The sequence below is a fragment of the Gallus gallus genome, chromosome 3, assembly GCF_016699485.2.
Source record: "Gallus gallus isolate bGalGal1 chromosome 3, bGalGal1.mat.broiler.GRCg7b, whole genome shotgun sequence".
Taxonomy (NCBI): Eukaryota; Metazoa; Chordata; class Aves; order Galliformes; family Phasianidae; genus Gallus; species Gallus gallus.
The window spans coordinates 66547887-66569545 of record NC_052534.1 but is presented as its reverse complement, the minus strand read 5'-3'; the positions used below and the strand labels follow the sequence as shown (position 1 = coordinate 66569545).

At 37.6% G+C, this 21659-nt stretch overlaps 2 protein-coding genes across 7 annotated transcripts in view; one reads left to right on the top strand and one right to left on the bottom strand.

Moving 5' to 3' along the window:
* Positions 1-19105, bottom strand: part of AK9 (adenylate kinase 9) — a 56044-nt gene extending 36939 nt beyond the window's left edge. For 3 of the 5 annotated variants that reach the window (XM_003641036.6, XM_040698324.2, XM_040698325.2), the window contains exons 1-16: positions 19019-19105; positions 18643-18766; positions 15891-15954; positions 13740-13792; positions 13558-13654; positions 11222-11334; positions 8856-9029; positions 8046-8171; positions 7596-7670; positions 6025-6123; positions 4672-4811; positions 4410-4590; positions 3833-3971; positions 2860-2979; positions 886-1019; positions 79-235 (exon numbers count right to left, since the gene is read on the bottom strand). In XM_003641036.6, coding sequence (XP_003641084.3) covers positions 79-235; positions 886-1019; positions 2860-2979; positions 3833-3971; positions 4410-4590; positions 4672-4811; positions 6025-6123; positions 7596-7670; positions 8046-8171; positions 8856-9029; positions 11222-11334; positions 13558-13654; positions 13740-13792; positions 15891-15954; positions 18643-18759 — 1789 coding nt within the window. In that variant the 5' untranslated portion in view covers positions 18760-18766; positions 19019-19105. The remainder of the gene's footprint in view (positions 1-78; positions 236-885; positions 1020-2859; positions 2980-3832; positions 3972-4409; positions 4591-4671; positions 4812-6024; positions 6124-7595; positions 7671-8045; positions 8172-8855; positions 9030-11221; positions 11335-13557; positions 13655-13739; positions 13793-15890; positions 15955-18642; positions 18767-19018) is intronic. The other 2 variants (XM_040698326.2, XM_040698323.2) reach the window with 2 other exon arrangements.
* A 291-nt stretch (positions 19106-19396) lies between these two features.
* FIG4 (FIG4 phosphoinositide 5-phosphatase) overlaps positions 19397-21659 on the top strand; it is a 66642-nt gene continuing 64379 nt past the window's right edge. Inside the window, exon 1 of one of the 2 annotated variants that reach the window (NM_001398080.2) lies at positions 19397-19639. In NM_001398080.2, the coding sequence (NP_001385009.1) occupies positions 19571-19639 (69 nt within the window). In that variant the 5' untranslated portion in view covers positions 19397-19570. Of the gene's footprint in view, positions 19640-19879; positions 19931-21659 lie in introns of those variants that run through there. The other variant, XM_015284513.3, reaches the window with a different exon arrangement.

Here is a 21659-nt window from a genome sequence, read left to right as displayed (position 1 = left end):
ATTGAAAATGTGCTTTATGTACAAATATCAACACAGAAAAGAGAAAAGGTTAAGTTTCCTAAGTTTTCATTTACTAACCATCATTTTCTGTATCCTTAAGGCAGACAACAGTGTCAGGCAGAAGTCCTCTTTCTGACAAAGCTGACCAGTGATCTTCTGACAAAGGATAGTTATCCACTACCCATCCTCCTTTTTCTGGAGCACCAGGAAACCTGTCTTTATTCTTCTTCATAAGCTGTTATAAAATGACACGTTCAGTAACATACAAAGACTAATATAGACTGTACAATACAAATAACTTCCTAAATGTTATCACTCTTTCTTTATTGTATTATCATGTCAATAAAAAGACATTTACAACTTTACATATATGAATTAAATAAAAACATTTTAAACAAAGACAGATGGATGTATCGATCATTTTCTAGGGCTACCTATAAACAGTTTAGGTTCCAGTTTCAAGACATACAAACCAGTGCACAAATTTAAACATTCAAGATTCTAGGATAAACCTGCAAATGCAATTGTTTACAAACACTTTGTCTGATGTTGAGATCTTTAACACTGACTAAATATGCAAGAATGGGGTAAGAATACTGTGATACTTCCCTAAGAAAATTCTCCCAGTCTATGACAGTTCGTAGCCCAGGGACTTTGGAAGATACCGGCTAATACACACGTACTATTTTTATATTAGCTTTCAATAGATTTGACTGTCATGCACTTGCTCAGTCTCTAATCAACTCAACATAAGCTTTCAGACTATGTGATATAAACCAGACTGATCTTACAAATTATAAATTTAAGAATATGTATTAATGTCTAAAATGTCACAGACTCCTCTTACAAAGAAAGTGCTTTCCTGTGGAGTAATTGTAGTTTTACCTCTGCAATTGCTCTCTCCAGTACTTCTGCATATATTTCAGGTGACAGCGTAACTTCAGATTCTGATGCGCTTTCCACAGCTTCTTCCACCATCGCTTGAACTTCTGGGTGGTCAGCAGATAATTCCAACATTTCTAACAAAACAGATTTTATAAAGCACTTCACAATTTTCATTTCTCCTCTGATCAGGAATAACTGCTTGGTAATGAAGTGCAACCACAGCGTAAGTACAGTGTATCAGTCATTGTAAGCAATATTACAGAATAGTATTGTGAAAGAATCAAATAGTCTCTCTGAATGCAATTCTGGAGGATGTCTTATAATGATAAGTTATAGGATATTTTAGAATATTTGTTCTCCTGTTCAACAACAACAAAAAATCTTTGAATTTTCCAGTGTTTTCTATTGCTAAGTAAAATATTGATTAACTATGAACAGAATATTTACTGTACATGAACAATCAGGCAGCTGCAGTACCTGAGAATTTCCTTTGATTTGATTTCTCTGATTCCTAAATCAAAACTTTGACCTGATTAATATAGAAATCATACTCAAGTCAGTCTATCATCAAGTCAGTATATCATCATATTACTACTTCTCTGAAAGGGTGGTCAGGCACTGGAATGGGCTGCGCAGAGAGGTGGTGGAGTCACCGAGCCTGGTGGTGTTCAAAGAGCGTTTGGATGTTGTGTTGAGGGACATGGTTTAGCGAGAACCATTGGTGAAGGGCGAATGGTTGGACTGGATGATCCTGTGGGTCTTTTCCAACCTTAGCGATTCTATGATTCTATGATCAAGACTGAAGAAGCTTGCATTCCTCAAAATGCACAAATATTCACATTGGAGTCATACTTTGTTACTAATGGCTGGAACAATGGACAGCAATTGTTGAAATTTTTTAGTAATCAGGAAAAAAAGTCATATTTACTTCCTGTAATGATGCCAATATTTTTCAGTGATTGTATTGATATTTTTACATGCACAACTTTACATGTTGTTTTGTTGCTTTATTTTGTGTGGGTTTTTTTTCAAGTTACCAGCTCCCTGGGAAAGACACAATATCTTTCTAAGTGTTTCCAATCTGAAAAAAAACAAAATTCACAAAACCCGAACAACCATAATAAAAGAATAGATTTTGTGCTTATCATAGCTAAAGATACTAAATTCTACTTCTCCATGCAAAGAAATTGATATTTCTTCAGTAACCTTTAATATCTTTTGCTGTTATAGAACGTCAAAAGAAAAGCATGACTGAAGGAACAATTGTTTTTCTTTAAAAAGACAAATGTGTAAAAATAACCTCGTATTGCACGTTTATTTCATTTCCATTTTAGATCCTTATAAATATATTATATCAATGTCCATTAATTGGATCTACCTAATAATATCTTCCTTGCTTCAGATGAGATGTCAGTCTCATCTGTATGAAAATAAAACCCTGTATATATAAACCATGTCATGTTAACAAACTAAAATCATCTGTTCAACTATATTTCAACAAGAGAATTAAAACTCAGCACGCTTTTAAGTTTCTCATATTAAAGGGACAAAAATTCACATTCTTTATTTCAACCCTCTCTTCACTTAGTTGGTTTTTGTGCATGTGCGTGTGACTGTACACCTATTCCCTTATCCATCAAACAGTTTGCAATGATCTTATGCCATAAAAAGACAAAACATAAATGAAAACGCCAAACTTATTATCAGAACACTGACTTAGGTCCTACAAAAGTTACTGGGGTTTTTTTCCTGTATACTAATACACTATTACTAAGTTAACTGATCTAGGTATATTTTAATGACAAAATTAACTATTTCTTTTTAGGCTTCTCAAAATAAGCAAGAAGGAACAAAATTTAAAATAGTCCTACAAGTGTAAGTGAGGAGAACAAGATTATCTTTCACTTATTAATTTGCAAGACACTCTGATGGCATGGAATAGCATGCTTAGAATAGCTAAGATTTACTTTTTACCTTCTGGGATGACAGCAGTTTCTTCTGTACTACTCCCTTCTTCGAAGTTTATTTCTTTTCTCATTTTCTCAGTTTCTTCAGAATTATCTGCTTCTTTGACACTAAGTTCTTCCAAGCCTCCTATAGTTACAAAATCATAATAGAGTCATGGAAAACTAGATGAGTAGAAAACTCTTTTACACAAATACTTCACCACTAAATCCATGTCAAATGGATTCATTTCTACCCTTCAGAGAAAAGAGATCAAAAATATGATGAGAGGCAGAAAAGATTTAAAAATACACAAGTCCTGAACACTTTTTCAAGTTCAACAGATTTCATACCCTCCCCTTAGTCGTCCCCAGAAGGGAATGGTGTGGTTCTGTTTGAGCTAGATGTCATCTGAGCACAGTAACAAACTAAAATATTTTCTTTAAGAGATATTAAAATATTGTGTTGTTTTCATTGTTTCAAAATATTTCTTAAGTTCATCATGCTACAGATATGTAGGCAGCTTAAGACGTCAAGATATGACCAGAGACAGTGAATCTTGTGAGTGTCTAATCTGAGACAACATTTTTGGAAGGCTCACTCAAGGTATAAAATCTGTAGTTTGGGAGTTCATAGAAGCCTAGAAGCTGCTTTCTTGAAGAAAATTTCACTTTTGCAAACATTTAGCTTTTCAGAAAGTTGTTCTAATGGAAAGTTTCCAACCAGTATCAGTCAGAATCAGTTTGTGCTTTCAGAAATTGCTTAGAAAATTTATAATACTCACAGTCATCTACTTTAGAATACTTATATATAATAACAAAAATATTGAGTTCTAGCTTCCCTACACTTCATGTTCTTTTGGTTCTTATTTCACACACAGTAAACACAACAATTTCTGTAATACTTTATAAGTAATTTAGAGCACTTCCTAGTGACAGCAATTATTTCTGATAAATAACCAATAGCAAAGATAGCTTAAAAGACCACAGAACACCTTACTCACCTGGTTCTTCCAATTGCTTTTCAAATTCCAACCTATTTTCCATTGCTGTTATAGTCTTTTCTATTGCATCCCTTTGCTCAATGTTTTTTTCTCTTAATTCTTCCACATGAGATTGAATGAGTTCAGCCATATCAAGAACCTAGGAAAATTATTTGAAAAAATATAAATAGTACAGAAGACACATACAAGATTGGACCCAACAACTATACAGTGAAGTGAATTTGGAAAAGCTCTGCAAATTTCAGAAAAAAATTACATATAATTTAAGTGGGTTCTTCATGTGTGCATAAAATATTTTCTAATTTGTGATTACATTTAATTAGTTTATACGTCTATATAGTCATAATATTCTTTTGCTCAGATAAATAACTGGCAAAAATTTGTGTGGCATTGAGGAGAAAAATATGTACCTTATGTAAATAAATTTCACTAAATTACCATTTGCATAATATGTATGCTTGCAGTATGTTTGTTAATGTTTGCAGTATGTATGTTAATGACACAACAAAAATAAGAATGTATTTAACTCCTAAATCTCAGCTGATACTCGTGTTACATAAGACACCTATAAACCTACCTTTCCTTTGTATTTGTTTGCAATTAGGTTACAAATAGTTGTTCTGCCTGACACTGGAGGGCCAAATACTAGAACTTTACAGGGAGGCATTGGCATTGGTGGCAACAAGTAAGGGCGTGGATTCAACATAAATGCTTTCAGTGCCTCTGGGGATGACAGCGTGTACATTTTACCTAGAAAACTTAAAACAGAAGAGAAGATAACAAATTTAGACAGCTGTCTTACAAAACAGAAATAAAAGTAAGTGTCAAATTCCACTAACCTGACAGCCAAGTCTGGGATTCCCATTAAAATATCACCCTTCTTTAGAGCCACAGGACATACTTGTCCCCACCTGCTTCTACGCCATCGGTATCTGGGTGCTATTAGCTTGACTGATGACAGAACACGGAAAAGCTCATCCTGTTTATTAAAACAGAAATAAATGCATATGCAATTTTTGTCTGAAGTGATATGGGCCTTGTTCTATGTAAATTAACCTTGTGCAACATTTTATTGGAGAGCAAGCAGATCTAAACAGAAAATCAAATCATGCTTTAAAAAATATTTTTAAAAATACGTACATTTATCAGAATCATAGTGCAACATTAAGGATAAACTATTCAGGGTTTAAATTTTATTTAATCAAAAAGTACTTAAAATAGTTCCTGTAGGCTTCAATAATTACTTTCAGAAGTTTAAAAAGATGAAGAGGTTCAAATAAGCCATTTATTGATGAAGACAGAAAATCGCCAAGCTTTCTTATAAAAGGGATGAAGAAAGAACCAAGATCAGGGAATAGCAAGACCACAATATTCCTTTTAAGTATGCAGAAACGTCATGTAATAAGTTTAAGTGTAATAGTTCTAATACAGAAGGCAAATAGTGAGTGAATTCTAAAGTTTATATTTACTTTAATTTACCCAGAATAGAACAGACAAGTTCTGGCTATGAAGAACTGCTGAAGAACCTTCAGAATCTATGAAGGTGGGCAACAAAATACCAGTTTTACACAGAAAATAAAGAGCTGTTATTGACTCTTACTACTCAAGAATAGATCTTGAAGTTACAATATACACTTCAATGAAAATATTTGATCAATGCCCAACAGCAAACAGAAAAACAAACTGAATGTTTAGGAAAGGGAGAATAAAACATTTAGGTACATTTTTTTACTGCATAAATCCTGCTCTCCTCTTTATTTCTATGTGCATTCTATTACCCAAATCTCAAAAAGTATGCAGCAGAATGGGCGACGTTTCAGAAGAAGGTGATATGATAGACCAATAACATAGAATGTATTTAGTCAAAAAGAGATAAAATTGACTAATGTTTATTTTTTTCAAACAAATTATTCTTCCTTCATTGCTAAAACAAATATTTTGTTCAAAATTTAATTAAAATCACCTAACTTATTAATTGCAGATCTTTTTTCAAAGTTCTAAGTGGATTTCAACCCCATAAGTATCTTAAATTTGCATTTCTAGAAAATGAAGCTACAAAATATGCCCTTATTGTATAGCAGAACAAACTGGTTGCAATGAGACAAAGATGTTAGAGTGTAAGTTCATTGCAGAAAATAAAAAATATTATAATAATTATTGCAATCAATCACATTTCAGAAAAACACACTTACATTTTCCAGTCCCTCCAGCATTTCTTCTTGCTGACTCTGAAGCCTAATTATAGGAGCTCCATTTCGAACACCCATTGACTGAAGTCGAATTACCACTGACTGAAAAGAAATAACTGACTCAGTACCAGTCAAAACTGCGTTTGTGATCTGAAAGGATCCCTAAAGTGTTTTTTTAAAATTGTAACTTATTATTTATGTAATGGCCACATATACACTGAGATCCAATTTCTAGCTTGGAGCACTGATAGTTATTTAGAAGAGCTCTAATGGTTTGGATATAGGCAGTGGAAAATGCTGAATCACAGCCTTTTTATCTCCTCATTGTGCTGTGAATCCCAAGCCTTGTAAAGGAACAGACTGGGAGGGATTATTTCCTATAGAGCTGTGGAAGTTTTCAGATGAGCTCCATTCCATGCCAAGAGGATGGTAAAAGAAGGAAAATCTCCAACTGTTCATGTATTATGCACAGTTGAAAGTAATACAACTTCGGGTAATGAATTTTAGAAAACACTTAATCCTGCCTGCTAATGAGAATCAAATGATAATGAATTTAATTGAAATATTTCCTAAATGTAATTTTGCTGGAATGCAAGAGTTCTTGAAATGAAAAACCTAATTTTATTATGCATGGAATAGTCCCATAATAGTTTTTGCCTTATTCATAGGTAAAATAGTCAGAAAGCTTTAAACAAGTTTATTGAATTTAGTATAAACCTTTGGTTGTGATGTTCACAAATCATATATGATGAAATTTCATATACTTGCTGTGCAAATGAATGTGGGCTGTTGTTTTTTTGTTTTGGTTTGGTTTTTTTTTCTGTATGATCCATAGGACTACACTCCATAGTATAGTCAAGCATAAATTTAAATACAAAACTTTACTCAATTCATTTCAAACAGGAGAGGAGAACGTACATGAACAGCTCACCTTCTACACTGTCAAAGACAAACTCTTCCTTCATTTTCAACTCTATATTTTAGATTCATATTTAAAGCAACTCTTACAACTGAGGCAGGGGATCAGATTATTTATCATCAAATTTTATCATTGTAATTTTTAATAGGGAGAATGAGTTGCTGAGTTAAAAGCTAAGAATCTAAATACAAAGACTCAGCAAAACCGTCAAAGGGAAAATAATGAAGTCCTCTATTACACTGTAAAATAGTATCAAAGATCATAAAAAATCTGTCATTATTTCAGATACCAACACGTTAAGTTCTCTAAATATATCATACCAAATATGTTTTAATTTCACATGCTTGTAATTATTCTTGTCACTAATACAAGCTATAAAGCACTAAAAAAAGAAGGATACATTATGAAAGAGTTTGTGGTCTACCTGGAAATATTGCTCTGTACCATACATGTAAGCCTGGGGCTCTGCGAATTGTATAGTTGTTTTACATAGCAATAGAAGTATATATTACAAAGGTGATGCTTTATAATAATAATTAGGTGAGTTTTGTACTGAACTTAAAAATTTGTTAGCATCTTAAGAAAGCAAGCAATCCACAGAACTGAGAAGTTAATTTCAGTGGAAATTGATTAAGTTGGTACACAGCTTACTTACAGCAAGAAGTTCATCTGGTTCCTGATTTCCATCCAGTTCAATAAGATACTGGGAATCCTGTTCAGCCATCAAATCCTGTTTAAGAACAAGGACACATTCATCAGTTGACTATGGTTAACCAGATAATGACATTGAAGCTCATTTTGTTCCTGTAAATATCAAAGCTTGAATTACTGGGAATTTCAGTAAAATCAAGATTTGTTGAACTGATATCTTAAAAAATCTCAAGATTCCAGAGTAAAATCAATGATTAGATATGAAAATTTTGTACCATTGATTTCAGTATGTATTTCAGAACTGGGGGAGATGTTGAAGTATGCCTTGTGCTCATCTCCATGAAATATCTCAAATAAAAATAAACAAACAAACAAACAAAAACTGAAAATATTGCATGATATTTTAAACAACCTTTAGTTAAGCATCATCCTGATGTTTTGGTTTTTTTCTTACTTCTAAAGAACGAAGCATTATATCCTTATACAAGCCAACTCTTTCCTGTATATTTTCAAGCATATCTTCAGGTCTTTGCACTAACTGATGAATCATTTCTGACATTGTAAGTGAATCTTGCGCAATCTGAGGAAGCAAAAGTTAAATACTTCAATGTAAAGAAATGAAATAATGTACTAAGCTAAATTTTGTCTACATCCAGAAGTAAATGTAGTAGTTCTCTGGAGTACTTCAATGAGTGCCCTGTTATTATTGACACTGATCCTACTCTTGATGAAGTGCAGTTCCTGAAAATTGAGAGGCATGTGACTGGAACCTGCACAGGTAAGTCTATGTCCAGAATTAGAATCCAACCTGAATTCAAAATGAATACCTTTATGAAAATACACAAATTCTGTTTGGAGTAGTCTAACATCAAATCCAGAAAACAAGTTAATATCCCACATATACCAGTAAAACAAATAAAAACTAAGACTCTTGTATTTTTTCAGACACAAATACAAGGCAATTTAAAGTCACCATTCTCCTGATCGAGCCTTTTAACTTATGTCAGGAAACACTTCAGTGATTTCTAAGTTCAAGGCTGACTCTAGGTTGAGTTATACATTAATCAGCATTTGCTGTCATTTAAACCTATCATTTTAACATTACCCCATGTTGCTTATAAAAACAGAAACTGAATTAAGATCAGAACTCAGCAAAATTAGTTCATAATCTAGTATGGTGATATTTTAGAATGTTGGAATTTGTTCTGCTTTATCTGCAGTACATTTTAATACTTTACATTCTTTAGAAATTAGCATTACTTACCTCTTCTTCCATCTCTTCAGCTTCAACTTCTTCATTCTCGTCTTCAAGCTGATCACTATTTTTCTTTTGTTTTTCTATAAGATCAGGATCCCACTGGTTCCTCTGATATACTTGCCCTGAATCAGGGCGTTGCCTTTGTCCTGATATTCTTTGGCATAAGTCATAATCTGAACACTAACAAGGAATATGTAAAAGGAAATGTATTTAGTGTACTGCTATAATCATATTATGCTTCCTAAAATTGCAGAATGTGGGGAATGGGAAACTCTTTGGCAAATATTTGGATTCCTAAACTTCTCTAAAACCTTCTAGGCAAATAAAAACATTCACCAACAGCAAAGTTACTTGGAGCAAAAATAAAATATTTAATAAGTTTTTCCCCTTCAGCATTTTACGTTTTGTATCAGCAGTGCAGCTACTACTTGAGCACATTTTGCCATATTAAGTTATTTTCAGCTGTAGTTCAGGAATAAGTCTTTTGCAAACAGGCTTCTGATTGCTCTTATAGTCAATGCTAAAGGGGTTTTGACTTGAGCAAGATTAAATCAATTTTAGTAAGTACCTCTGACCTTATAGATATTTACTGTTACCAAAAACATAGTGCTATTGTCTCAGAGGTTAAAGATTTTCAGCAGTTTGAAGCTCTGGAAGAATAAACATGGGCTTTTCTGCAAAAATCCCTGCAGAATATATTAGTTTAACATTAGACACAGATCCTGTGGTTTAACCTGGAGGGCAGGTAAGCATCACACAGTTCTTTGATCACTCCTTCCCCCCTCCCAAGTGGAATGAGGGAGAGATTTGGAAATAAAATAGAACTCGTGTTGAGATAAAAACTATTTTCTATCAACACTGTCTTGGCAGAAACCAGGACAACAGGTAAATCTGGATGTAGCCTTAAAATTGATATCTTAAAATTCTACTGTGGAACTTTAGGTGGAATAAATAATTTTTTTTCCCTTCTGAATTACTAAAGTTTATCCTTCAAACATGAGTGAAAAATCTGAGATGACAACAAAACATTGCAGTCTATGAATTCAAAAGGTGACAGAAACGGAGAATCAATTTCTACAGAGGAAGACAGAGCTTCTGAGGTTACATTGCTAGCAAAAGGCATACTACACACATTACCTAGGGTATCCCTTGAAATACAACAATACTTCAGGATACTTCTATATTTCCGCTCTAAGAGACCTATGGCTGACATTGACTGCCATATGACATAGCACATTTTGAAATAGGGAAGAAGAAATTTGGTCAGGTATGATTCTTTTTTCAAAGGTTTTCTGTCACTTTTCTTGGAAAGACAAAACTTCTCTAGATTTGTCTGTAACAACAGTATTTAATTGTTCTAGAGTAATCTAGTATATTCCTTCTTTCTTTTTTCTTTTCTTTTCTTTTTTTTTTTTTTGATGTAATGAAAATAGTTACCATTCTGACATGTCTGTGAATACAGCTGAATCACACTAAAATTGAAGGCAAAATTTTTATTTGAATTTGGGCCAAAGATTTTAATGAACATTCAGTCTCAGTCTTCTTTCCAGAAGAGAACATGATGTAAGAACATGAAGTAAATAATTCTGTTTTATTTACGGTGTAGATAGAATCACCCCTCTGTTTGTACTACTCCACATGAAACCATACAATATGATTTTTCAAGAGCTGGGATTCCTCACTATCTGGTATTAAAGAAAAGACTGACCTCCTGTAGTTGAAAAAAATAAAAGCAACCTGGAAAACAGCACAAAAATATGTTTCTCTGATCCTTTATGATTGTTCTAAGAGAATAGAGAAAATGTTGGAAATAGGTGTTCAAGCATTTTAACAATGCATGGTCAAACGGATTAAGTCTGAAAAGTAAGGAATGTAAAAACTTTGTCATTAAAGCACTCTCAAATCTGGCAAAGTGATAGAGTTGGCCCATGCATAAAGTCTTAGCATCTGACAAACCATGTAGATACGACTAGAATCAAAATTTTGGAGTACGGTATCAGAGGCTCACTATTCATTGTTGTCTTGGAAGCCCATTCAACACACTCAGAGTATAGGGAGGAAAGAATCTAGTTAATAAATGAAACATTGCATGAAGAAGGGCATGTTCGTGACTGTACATACTTGTACAATAGGAATGCAAAGACTGTAGATTTGACTGAGTTATAGGAAATACTTGTTATTTTACATGATTAGTGCTTATAATAGAACAAACCAGTGGAATTCTATTCCACTATAAAAGAGAACAATTAAATACTTCTCAATAAATGCTATACTCAAAAGCATAGGAGAAAATACTATCTTCCGACTTATGCAGTATGTAAGTCTTCTAATAATTAGGGAAATGACTAGCAAGTTATTGAAAGTGCCATTACCTTAATGTTAATCAGGAAATCTGGTTTTAATTTCAGATTTTTTATTTTCTCCATTTGCTGTGAAACAGTCATATATTCCTCCGAGAGAGAAGGAAATCCACTGAGAACATAACCTGCAGAATACATTTCAATAAATCTTTTAGAAAGTTATGACAAATATACAAGTAGTTATACTTGTCTCCTTCAGAAGAAACATCCATATAGTGACACAATTTTAAACCACGTACATAATGCTGTTAAAAAAAAATATGCACCTATGTCCCCTCCAAATCAAATACTTATAGAAATGTATTGGTTTCAACATAATATAGGACTCTGAAAGCCTGTTAACTCAGTTGAGAAATATAAGAAATATGTGGACATTAAGGATCATACTCAGACAATCTACTTCATGTACCTAACTCATACTATAGTGACTAAAGGAAATAAAATTTTAGGGACCATTTTTTGCCACTAAAAGGCATTGTGAAAGACATTGCAAGAATAGCCACAATAGCCTCTAAAAGCCATTGCTTGTATTGGCAATAAAAGGAGTCTGAACTCCTCTGTGGAATATACAGTGCTCCTGAGTGTTAAATCCTCTCAAGAGGAGGCACTGTGCACACTACATACATAATAACTTGGCAAGCATCCCTACAATCAGGATTAACAATGTTGAGTCCTTTTCAGCAAAGGCACTGACTATGCATGACAGACATGGTGGTAGTGATACATTTTTCCTAGTATTAGTATGCACTGCCCCAGAAATATTAGTACCCATGGCTTCAAGTTCCTGGAGAAGTCCTGTAACTACCAGTAAGTGCATACAGTATAATAACAACTCTATAGTGAGGAACTCAATGTTCATGAAGCCACAGTGAGAGACTAAAAAAAAAAAAAAAAAAAAAGAAAGAAAAACAACATGAGAATATTCCCTCAGAGAAATGGTGCATACTGTGCTTAAGATTTTTTGTGGTAAACTTCATGTGCAAGTCTATGCAACCCAAAAACATAGCAGCAGCCTTTGCTACAGTTACTAGAACTGAAGACTCCTCTCCCACTGGGGAGCCTCCATCCACAGATGTAAAATTTATGGAAGAGCCTAAGAGAGAATACAGTGCGCAGTCATTCCTCTGGGAAACATAAAACTTGTATTCTGGTTGGTTGATACCTGCAGAAGATTCTAGTAGGAGTGAGATGCAGGAAGCTTGCACAACCTCCACTAATAAAAACTTGGTTAACAACACCTGACCTGAAAATAATGTGAATGTAGCATCTTATGCTACAAATGTGCAAATTATCCCAAACTGTTGTCTTTACCCCAGGCTGATTATGCCGTGGGGAAACAAAGAATGAAGAACCTTGTGCAAGACAACCATCAAACAGATCAAACAGTAAGCAGGAGATTACTAGGAGATTTTGAGGAAAGAAGGAATCAGCTGGAAAAGAAACACTAAGGAAAGATTACATTTTGAGGGAAAAGACCTTAGAATGAGAACAAGGTAACAGCAGCCAAACCAGGCTTGGTTGGCCAGCATTACTAACTTCTGCTTAGGCCTGACAGAGCAGCCTCCATGTCAAGTGCTGCAAGCAACTTGCATTTCTGTATGACAGAGCAGGCTTCAAGTAGCAGTGACCCACACCTCCAGTGTGCGTGTGAGAACTTCTGGGGAGCTTTCTCAGTGGTATGTGGACTAGGTTAGAGGAAATGGCACACATGAGGCAGAAGCAGCCATGTTTCCAACAGAACCCACTCTCAGAAGAAGGAATGTGTGCTTCTAATACCCACCCAACTCTGAGGCAAGGTTTGCATGCAGAACCCTGCAAGTTTGAGTATATCCAAGTTTTAGGACTTCCGAAATTTGTAGGTGTTTACATCTGGGAAGTGCTTACTCTCATGGTATATCTATGGGGTGGCTGATACTGAACCCATACAGTGACTTCCATTTCACTGATTGTCAGTTAATAACTTGACATTAATAGATCAATCAATAACTTTCATCATGATTTGATTTAAATCATGCACTGAGACCAGCCCTGCAGAGAAGGTCTTGGGAGTTCTGGTGGATGGAAAGCTGAATATGAGCCAGCAGTGTGCACTCACAGCCCAGAAGGCCACAAGAGGGGTGGCCCGCAGGTTGAGGGAGGTGATTGTTCCCTTCTCCTTTGCCCTTATGAGGCCCCATCTGTAGTACTGTGTCTAGGCGTGGGGCAGCCAGCATGAGAAGGATGTGGAGCTGACCAGAGATGATCAGAGGGCTAGAGCCCTACAAAGCAAGGTTGAGGGTGCTGGGCTTGTTTCTTGACAAAATTGTGGTTAGCTTATTCTAGGAAGTTTAGGCTATAAATAGACTTACCAAAATGCGCAACTTCTGGTGACTCAATCTTTTCCAGAATCATTTCTGTAACAAGTTCTTCAGAAATACTTTGACCTTTGAAAAGCAGTTCTTGACACTAAGGTAAAATGCAAAACATAGCCTTAGACAACGTATATTTGCCAAGAATGTGACAAAATTTACTGTCAGATTACACTCTTTACCTTAAGCCCGTATTCTGTTTCTTCATGAATATTCATTTGAATTACTTCCGAAGCTGAAGAAGCACATCAGATAGAATAAAGTTAATTCAATTCATAAGATTTATTTTATATACAGATACACCAATGCAGGCACACATGCATATATGCCTGCATATGCAACTGCTTAAGTCAACTGTCTCTGTATCCTTGGATTGATTATAACAGTGGTCAAACACTTGAAAGTGCTGTCCAGTGAGATGGTGGAGTCTCACTCCTTGGGAATATTTTTCACTCCTTGGGGATATTTCATACTTAAATGGATATGTTCTTGAGCAATCTTCTCTAGCTGACACTCTAGTGATACCCTGTGACCTCTAAAGTTCCCTTCTGAGCTAAATTATGATTATGCATGCTGAATTTTTTTTATGTGCAAAATGAAGAAAAGATACTGGAAGATGTGGACAGAATGTGTGTGTAGGTACACATACGGATACGACACAGTAAAAAAGATTAATAGAAGCATTGTGAGCAAACAAAACTAAGACACTGTTTGAATTTACTAGAAATAAGTAAATAACGGACGTAAAAATGCTATAAGTCAGTAAAATGACAAAAACTATATTACCACAACAGACTGCCTAAGAATTTAAAAAACAACTTGGTAGATATTTGTTAGCAGTGGTTTAAGTACATTTGAGCAATGTGTATTGGCTTAATTCATGAATTCATTTTGAATTTAGTCTCACCTGTGTTTTGGACCAGGTATTAATCAATCCCGTAAGTTAAAAATTCTATATTTACTTAGGTAAAAAAGTTTCTTTCTTCATACTGATTTTTATCATAATACAAAGCCTTCAAAATAAGATAAGGATACTTCATTTGATAAATAACCCCATATATTCACAGAAACAGGAAATGTTACAATGTCCACTAGAGGGCTTTTATAAGAGCAGTTAAAAACACTGAGGTTACATTGTAAAGAAAAAAAAATGTAATGAAAATTGATATTGAAATGGTTAATTCACAATATCAGGCTTAACCCATCAAATCAGACTTTTATATAATTAGATTTATAATTTTGTGGCTGCCAACCCACTCCCCATCATATTTGAAAAGTCATGGCTTTCAGGTGAAGTCCCCAGTGACTGGAAAAAGGGAGGCATTGCTCCCATTTTTAAGAAAGGGAGAAAGGAAGACCTGGGGAACTACAGGCTGGTGAGCCTCACGTCTGTGCCTGGGAAGATCATGGAGCAGATCCCCCTGGAAGATATGTTAAGGCACATGCAAGATGTGGTGGTGATCCAAAATAATATGATGAGGTTGGAGAACCTCTCCTACAAAGACAGGCTGTAAGAGCTTGGCTTGTTCAGTCTGGAGAAGAAAAGGCTGTAGGGAGACCTCACTGCAGTCTTGCAGTAGTTGAAGGGAGATTACAAATAGGAGGGAGACTGACTTTTTACATGCTCTGAGAGTGACAGGACAAAGGGGAAATAACTTTAACTTGAAAGAGGGGAGAATTAGGTTACACATTGTCACCCTTTACTCAGAAGATGGTGAGGTGCTGGCACAGCTGCCCAGAGAAGCTGTGGCTGCTGCACCCCTGAAGGCATTCGAGGCCAGGTTGGATGGGACCCTGGGCAGCCTGAGCTGGTGGGTGGCAATCCTGTCCACAGCAGTGGGTTGGAACCAGATGGGTTTTAAGGACCCTTCCAACCTAAGATGAAATTGTGCCTTCTATTCTAGTGTATAATGAGAGAACTTAGCTACGACTTCTGAAACAAGCCATTGGGCTTTTTTGTTTTAGGAACTTGAAAGTACCAGCTACATTCCTTCCATGACTTCTTACACTGATATAAAAACTATGCTTCTATTTCTTGGAGTACATCCTCCCTCTCTACTCCCTCCTTGATCCCTCCACCCCCTCCCACCCTCCAGCTTGTATTAGGCACAGGACAAACACGGAAAGGAAAGATCTTCTGTTTTCTCATGGTCTGTATCTGAAAATCTCTGTGCTGTTTGGACTTCAATCAGTTCCCTCCACATTAACTAAAAGAATCACATGAATCACTTTACAGGATTGAGAATGTAATTTGGTTATCATGTTACACGTATCTCCTTCTAAAACAACAGGTATAATGAATTTAATACATTTCAAACATAGTGTATGTTTACCTTCTATTAAAATGCATTTCCATATTTGTGCTATTTTTCTAGCTAATGTTTTCTTTCCAGAACCCTTAAAAAGAAAAAAATATTATAAAAACAGTTAAAACCAGCCATCCAGACTAGGACTTCTGACCCATGAACTGGAAAAACATAAACATTCATTTTAATATCATTTATTTTACACTTCCTAGCATTACCAGTTCACTGCTACTGTCCTTCGCAGTTGAGTACCTCCAAAGTAATAGTACTAACTTTATTAGTGAGTAATTCTGTTTAAAGCTCAGCTATGAGTTGCCCATAAATTCCTATGAGAAGCTGTAACACAAATTTATTATCTTCAGTCTCGAAGCAAATTATGGTGAAAATCTCTTCAATCATTTCTAAGAGAGATACGAATAGTATTCTTTGACTAAAGCAATGAATACATAAAAACTGCCCTAGTTGCTCCACAAATCTGTTTTACATACAGATAAAATCTTTATTTTATCCTTTAAATTAATTCAGAGGAACCAATGTAACCAAGAGTAATGAGTTCTTTATGAGTATGTCTACCTCAATAGGATTTTGCAAATCTCACAAGCTTCCACCGCTAGGAATATGCCCTTTTGTCAAGGGCATTCAAGAAGACCTTTTTTTGACAGTCTACATGCCCTAGATAAATATTGTGATTGAAATATACTAAAAAAAAAAAAAAAAAAAAAAAAAAAAAAGACAAATAAACTACTCTCAATTAAGATTATGTCAATAAACACAGTCTAGTCAAAGCTTACATCTTTCAGGTGTGATGGTGTGATGAGAGTATATGTATTTGGCTTAGCTTCAATGGCACTATGCTTTTAGCTTAAAAGAATCACCTTGGATAAGTTAGGTGGACACATCAGCCATGTAAATAAAAGATACTATCATAAAAATAGAATGTTTAAAACTCTGCCCTCTTGGCCAGGATTCTTCATTTCCAAGCCTTTGTTAAAATCTGTAAATCTGTCTAGTATTAATATCAGTCATTTGCTGAATGCAATGATTTCAAAAGAGAATCTCTCCTATCTGTTTTTTGCATTGTCTTTCAACGAGCATTTTATGTTTTCAGTCTCTAAAAATGTGAAGCTACTTTTTCCATAGAAAGTTAAGGACTGAGGTTTGTTTAAACCAGACAAGCCAGACCACACTAGTTTTCTGCCTATCTGAATGCATTCTTTAAAGTCTCATGCTGACTGAAGTTCACTTTTCAGCTATAAACTTATGGTCTCACACTGTGATGCCTGCATCTCATCCAATTGCAGAACAACACCTTGGCTGCTTTCTCATTTTGATCATATGTAAAGATTCGCAGCTGAGCATTATGCTGGAGCCAAGGAGTAGAAATAATATATAACTATGCACACACTAAGGACTGGGAGCCTTTCAGCCTGGTGAAAGAACTCTTTGAAGAAAGGAAATGTTGTATCTGCATCTCAGCTCTATAGACATTTCCCATGATATTATCTGCCACTGTCTTTTGATGATATGCACTGACAAAGTGCACAATGCAGGATGGGTGTACATTACTATCTGGTGTGGCCCAGACAGAGGGACTTGGGGTGTGCTTTGATGGGTCAATTGGCACTGAAGGGTACATTAGCTGTAGGGGCACATCACTTCTCTGCAAATTTCTGTATGGTCATTTCAAACTGTGTTATGGTACCTAATGAAATCACACGCAGAGCTGCTTGAGAACATCGTATTCACACTGGAATTGGAGTGCTTTGAAGGTACTTTCAGAGACAATGACGCTATTTAAGAGAAAAAAGAGCTTACAGAGCACCAGAGGTACGCTTGAGTGCCTACCAGGTTCACTTCAGACATAAGGGAAATTTGCACCTTTTTAGAACCAACTTCAGCGCACTAAAGTGCTAATGTAAAACTACCCCCCAAATACTCTGCACTTGAGAGGAAGAAATCTGATAACTTTATAATCACAAAGTATCATTCTTCTTCTAAATCAAGGAGACCACAAATTATTTTTAAAGAAGAGAAATCTTGAATTATAATTCTAATGCAGCACAACTCATCAGGATACCAAGATGGAATTCAGTTTACTCCCACTTGCATACCCTACAACTATGTTAAAGTTCATTAAAATATTTAATATCTCACTGCATGTCTGTAAGTCACTATATTAATCTGAAGGTTCTTTCATGCCTACTTATGTCTTTGTCATAGAATCATGGAATCATAGAATGGCCTGGGTTGAAAAGGACCACAGTGATCATCCAGTTTCAACCTCCTGCTATGTGCAGGGTCGCCAACCACCAGACCAGGCTGCCCAGAGCCACATCCAGCCTGGCCTTGAATGGCTCCAGGGATGGGGCATCCACAACCTCCTTGAGCAACCTGTTCCAGTGCATCACCACCCTCTGCGTGAAAAACTTCCTCCTAATATCTAACCTAAACAAGTTTACTGAAAATTAGAACAGTAAAATAACATAAAGACAATCTAGTTGCCACTAGGAAAACTTTTAATATTTCGGATACTTCCAAATATGTGCCTTTTCATTACAGCAATACCACTTCCTAGTGCACTTGAATAGTCACTCAGCCCCCCAAAATTGGCCTCAATAGATGTGGTCAGAATCTTTACCTCAATCTGCAGAATTTGCTGAGCAGAGAAGATGAAAAAGTAGTCCCCTGTTTTACTGCAGTCCCTACACTAATGCTTTTGAAAGGAAAACTGCTAGCAGTGTATCTAAGGAAAACAGTTAACTTATATCAGACATCTTACAGGCTTTCCAAGGACCATTATGCACGTGGGCTTGGACAACAGAAAGAATTTTTCAGCTTCATCCTCATTGAAGATGTCTGCAAAGGGCTGAGACTGTTTTTCTTCGCGGGAAGCCATAAGTTACCTGGGAATGAAAGAAAAAAAATGCTTGTTGTAAAACACAGTTCACGTATGCATAAAAATGGCAGATACTATAATGTGATAAGGCAAACTGCTTAGTAACAAAAGATGCTATAAGAAGGGAGAGCATCCAGTCGATATACACAGCATGTATAAGTGCTTGGAGCTGCTTCTGCAAAACGAGGGGTCATTCGAACCACCCCTATCTCCAGCTGCTGCCATATGGGTGTTGATAACGACTTCCTCCGACACTCACCACCCAAACAGCCGAGACACGGCTCTCTCCTCCTCAGCAGTCCTGGGGCAGCCAGGTTGCAACGGCCGCATCACGTGTGTGCGTCCCGTCACCCGGCAACAGGAGAGCGCCGCCCCTTCCCGATAGCCCCGCCCCCTTCTCCCATCCGCCCCGCCAACTCGGAGCTCAGAGTGGTGCGGGTCTCTCCCCGGAGCTGTCCTTGGTGCTGAACCGCCCGCCCGCAGGGCCACCGGCGCGGCTCCTCCTTCCCGGCGCGGCCCCCACCCGCCCCGAGCAGCGGTCCCGCATCGCCCCTGAGCCCCGCCAGCCGTCGGGCGGCAGCGCAGGCGCTGTCTCACCCGCCGGTGGGCGCCTGCGCGGCGCTGCTCCGGCCCTTCCGCCTTCTCCCGGTGCCGCCGGTCGGGCCCTGTCGCTGTCTCCGGCCTTGCAGTGTCTCCTTCCCGTGCAGTCCTCCCGTAGCTGCCGACTGCCTGCCCGGCGGGCGGCCACCCGCCCCTCCGTCCCCCGCCGCGACTCGGGGCCGGGCCGAGGCCCCAGCGCTGCGGGGTCGCCATGCCGGCGGCGGCCGCCGCCCCCCTGATCAGCTCAGTGCAGAAGCTGGTGCTGTACGAGACCAGGGCTGTAAGTAGCTCGGTGCGAGCGCCCCGAGGGAGTGCCGCTTTGCTGCTGGGCCTGGAGCTCCCGACCCAATGTCTGTGCTTTTATTTGGCAGTACGGTGGTTTTACACTGTGGAGTTAGGCACCTGTCTTTAAGTGCAGTATTAGCTGTAAGTGTTACCTGTCGTGGTAACAACTGTGGTTTTCATGCTGGAGGCGGTGTAACCTCACGAAAGTAGATCAGAATGGCACATGTAGGCCCAAAGGAAGGCCAGTGCCATGAAGAACAGGAATTACAGCCTTGCCGGGAGACAGGTTTGTGCTGCTGTGCTGATTCCCCACTAAACAGCCCAGGGAAGACTGAAGGGTGCAGACCTATTGGTGCCAGTTAAAAGGGGGGAGGTGAGGCTGCTCTTGCTCCAGAGTGTTTCTTTTTCTTCAAAGCCTGAAGGAATTTTGATGACTGATTTAATGCATCTTTCCCACTGTTGCTGGAAAATACTTTATTGTATTTCATATGGGTGAAGGGCAATGGGAAATACAATTCCTCAGTGAGGTCCTAGATTACTGAATTTCATTATTCTTGGAGCACAGCTCTTGCTGCTTTTCGGAGAGCCAAGGTCCAGCTTTCTGTCACTGACATGCATGTATAGCTGGCTTAATTTGTGCTGAGCTTTAAGGCTTGGTCTGAGAGACACTCTGCTGCTTACAGAGGCCATATTGTGCTGCAGGGTTCTGTCAGCTACAGTACTGTAGACCTTTAGGAGGGATCACACTAGTTTAGGAACCCTATTCTTTCATGTCTGATGGGAGAGAGCTGGCAGTATCTGCCTGAGTGGGCAGGGTTTGGTCTGCCCGTGCTTTGCTGTGAGGAGTAAGGGGAGAAGCAGCAGTCCTGAGTGCTGGGGGAGGCTTTGGTCAACTGTGAGAGGCAGTGGTGCGTGGATCTGCATTTGCACTGGGAATGTTTCAGCTGTGTAGTGGTGTCTCAAAAATGTTTCCTCAGTCACTGCTTGTGATGTAAATTGAGTATTTTCCCTGTGATTATATGCTCTTATTTAAAAAACAGAAAGTATGCTGTACTAGTACAAACTGCAGTGCTTTGAGTCCCGAAGTTCTGATTCTAGTACGCTGCTTTTGAGTAGGCCAAATATTATACAACTCATTTTGGAATAATTGTTTGAAAAAGCTTGATGCATAGACTCATGTAGGTTGGAAGGGAGTTCTGGTGATCATCTTGTCCAGCCCCTGCTCAAAGCAATCTCAGCTAGAGCACGTTGTTCAGGACTGAGTTAGAAGTATCTCCATGTATGGAGATTCTGTAACCTCTGTAGATAACGTGGGCTAGAGCTTGAATACCCTCGTGATTAAAATAAATAAATTCTTACACTGAGTTACAATCCTGTGTGATTCAACATACATCCATTGCAGCTTGTCTCTTCACCCCTATGAAGAGTTTGGCCCTGTGTTAACTATGCCTTCTCGTTGGATCATTTGGGAGAGCAAAACTGAACAAAACCAGTTCTTCATGTCTCTTCCCATGTGCTCCATCTCCTTGTTCACGTTGTTAGCTATCTGCTGCTGGACTCACTCCAGTATGTCAATGCCTTTCTTGTCCTGGGGCACTCAAAACAGAACTTGTGACTTGGCAGAATCACAGAGAATCTTAGAGGAAAATTTGCTGTTACAGATGATTCAGTGTCATGTTGGGCTGCTGACAAAACTTCCCACTTCTTCTCCCTGAGGTAACTCTGGCCCATGCAGCCTTCTTTGCATCAAATCTAATAATCCTGAAATTCCCAGCTGTGACAGTTAGTCACTGATATGACGGAAACATCACCCAGACATAAAATTGAATAGCATTCTCCTGGTTCGGGTTGCTCTTCTGTTTTTCCCTCAGGCTGTACGCATGCAAGATAGGAAATAGGAGTGCGGGGACTAAACTTTGTATCAGATACAAGGTATATGAAACTATACCCCAAAATTCCTTAGGGAGACCTTGGGAAGGCAAGGAAGGGATGACTTAGGCTGTGAGCAGCGGGAG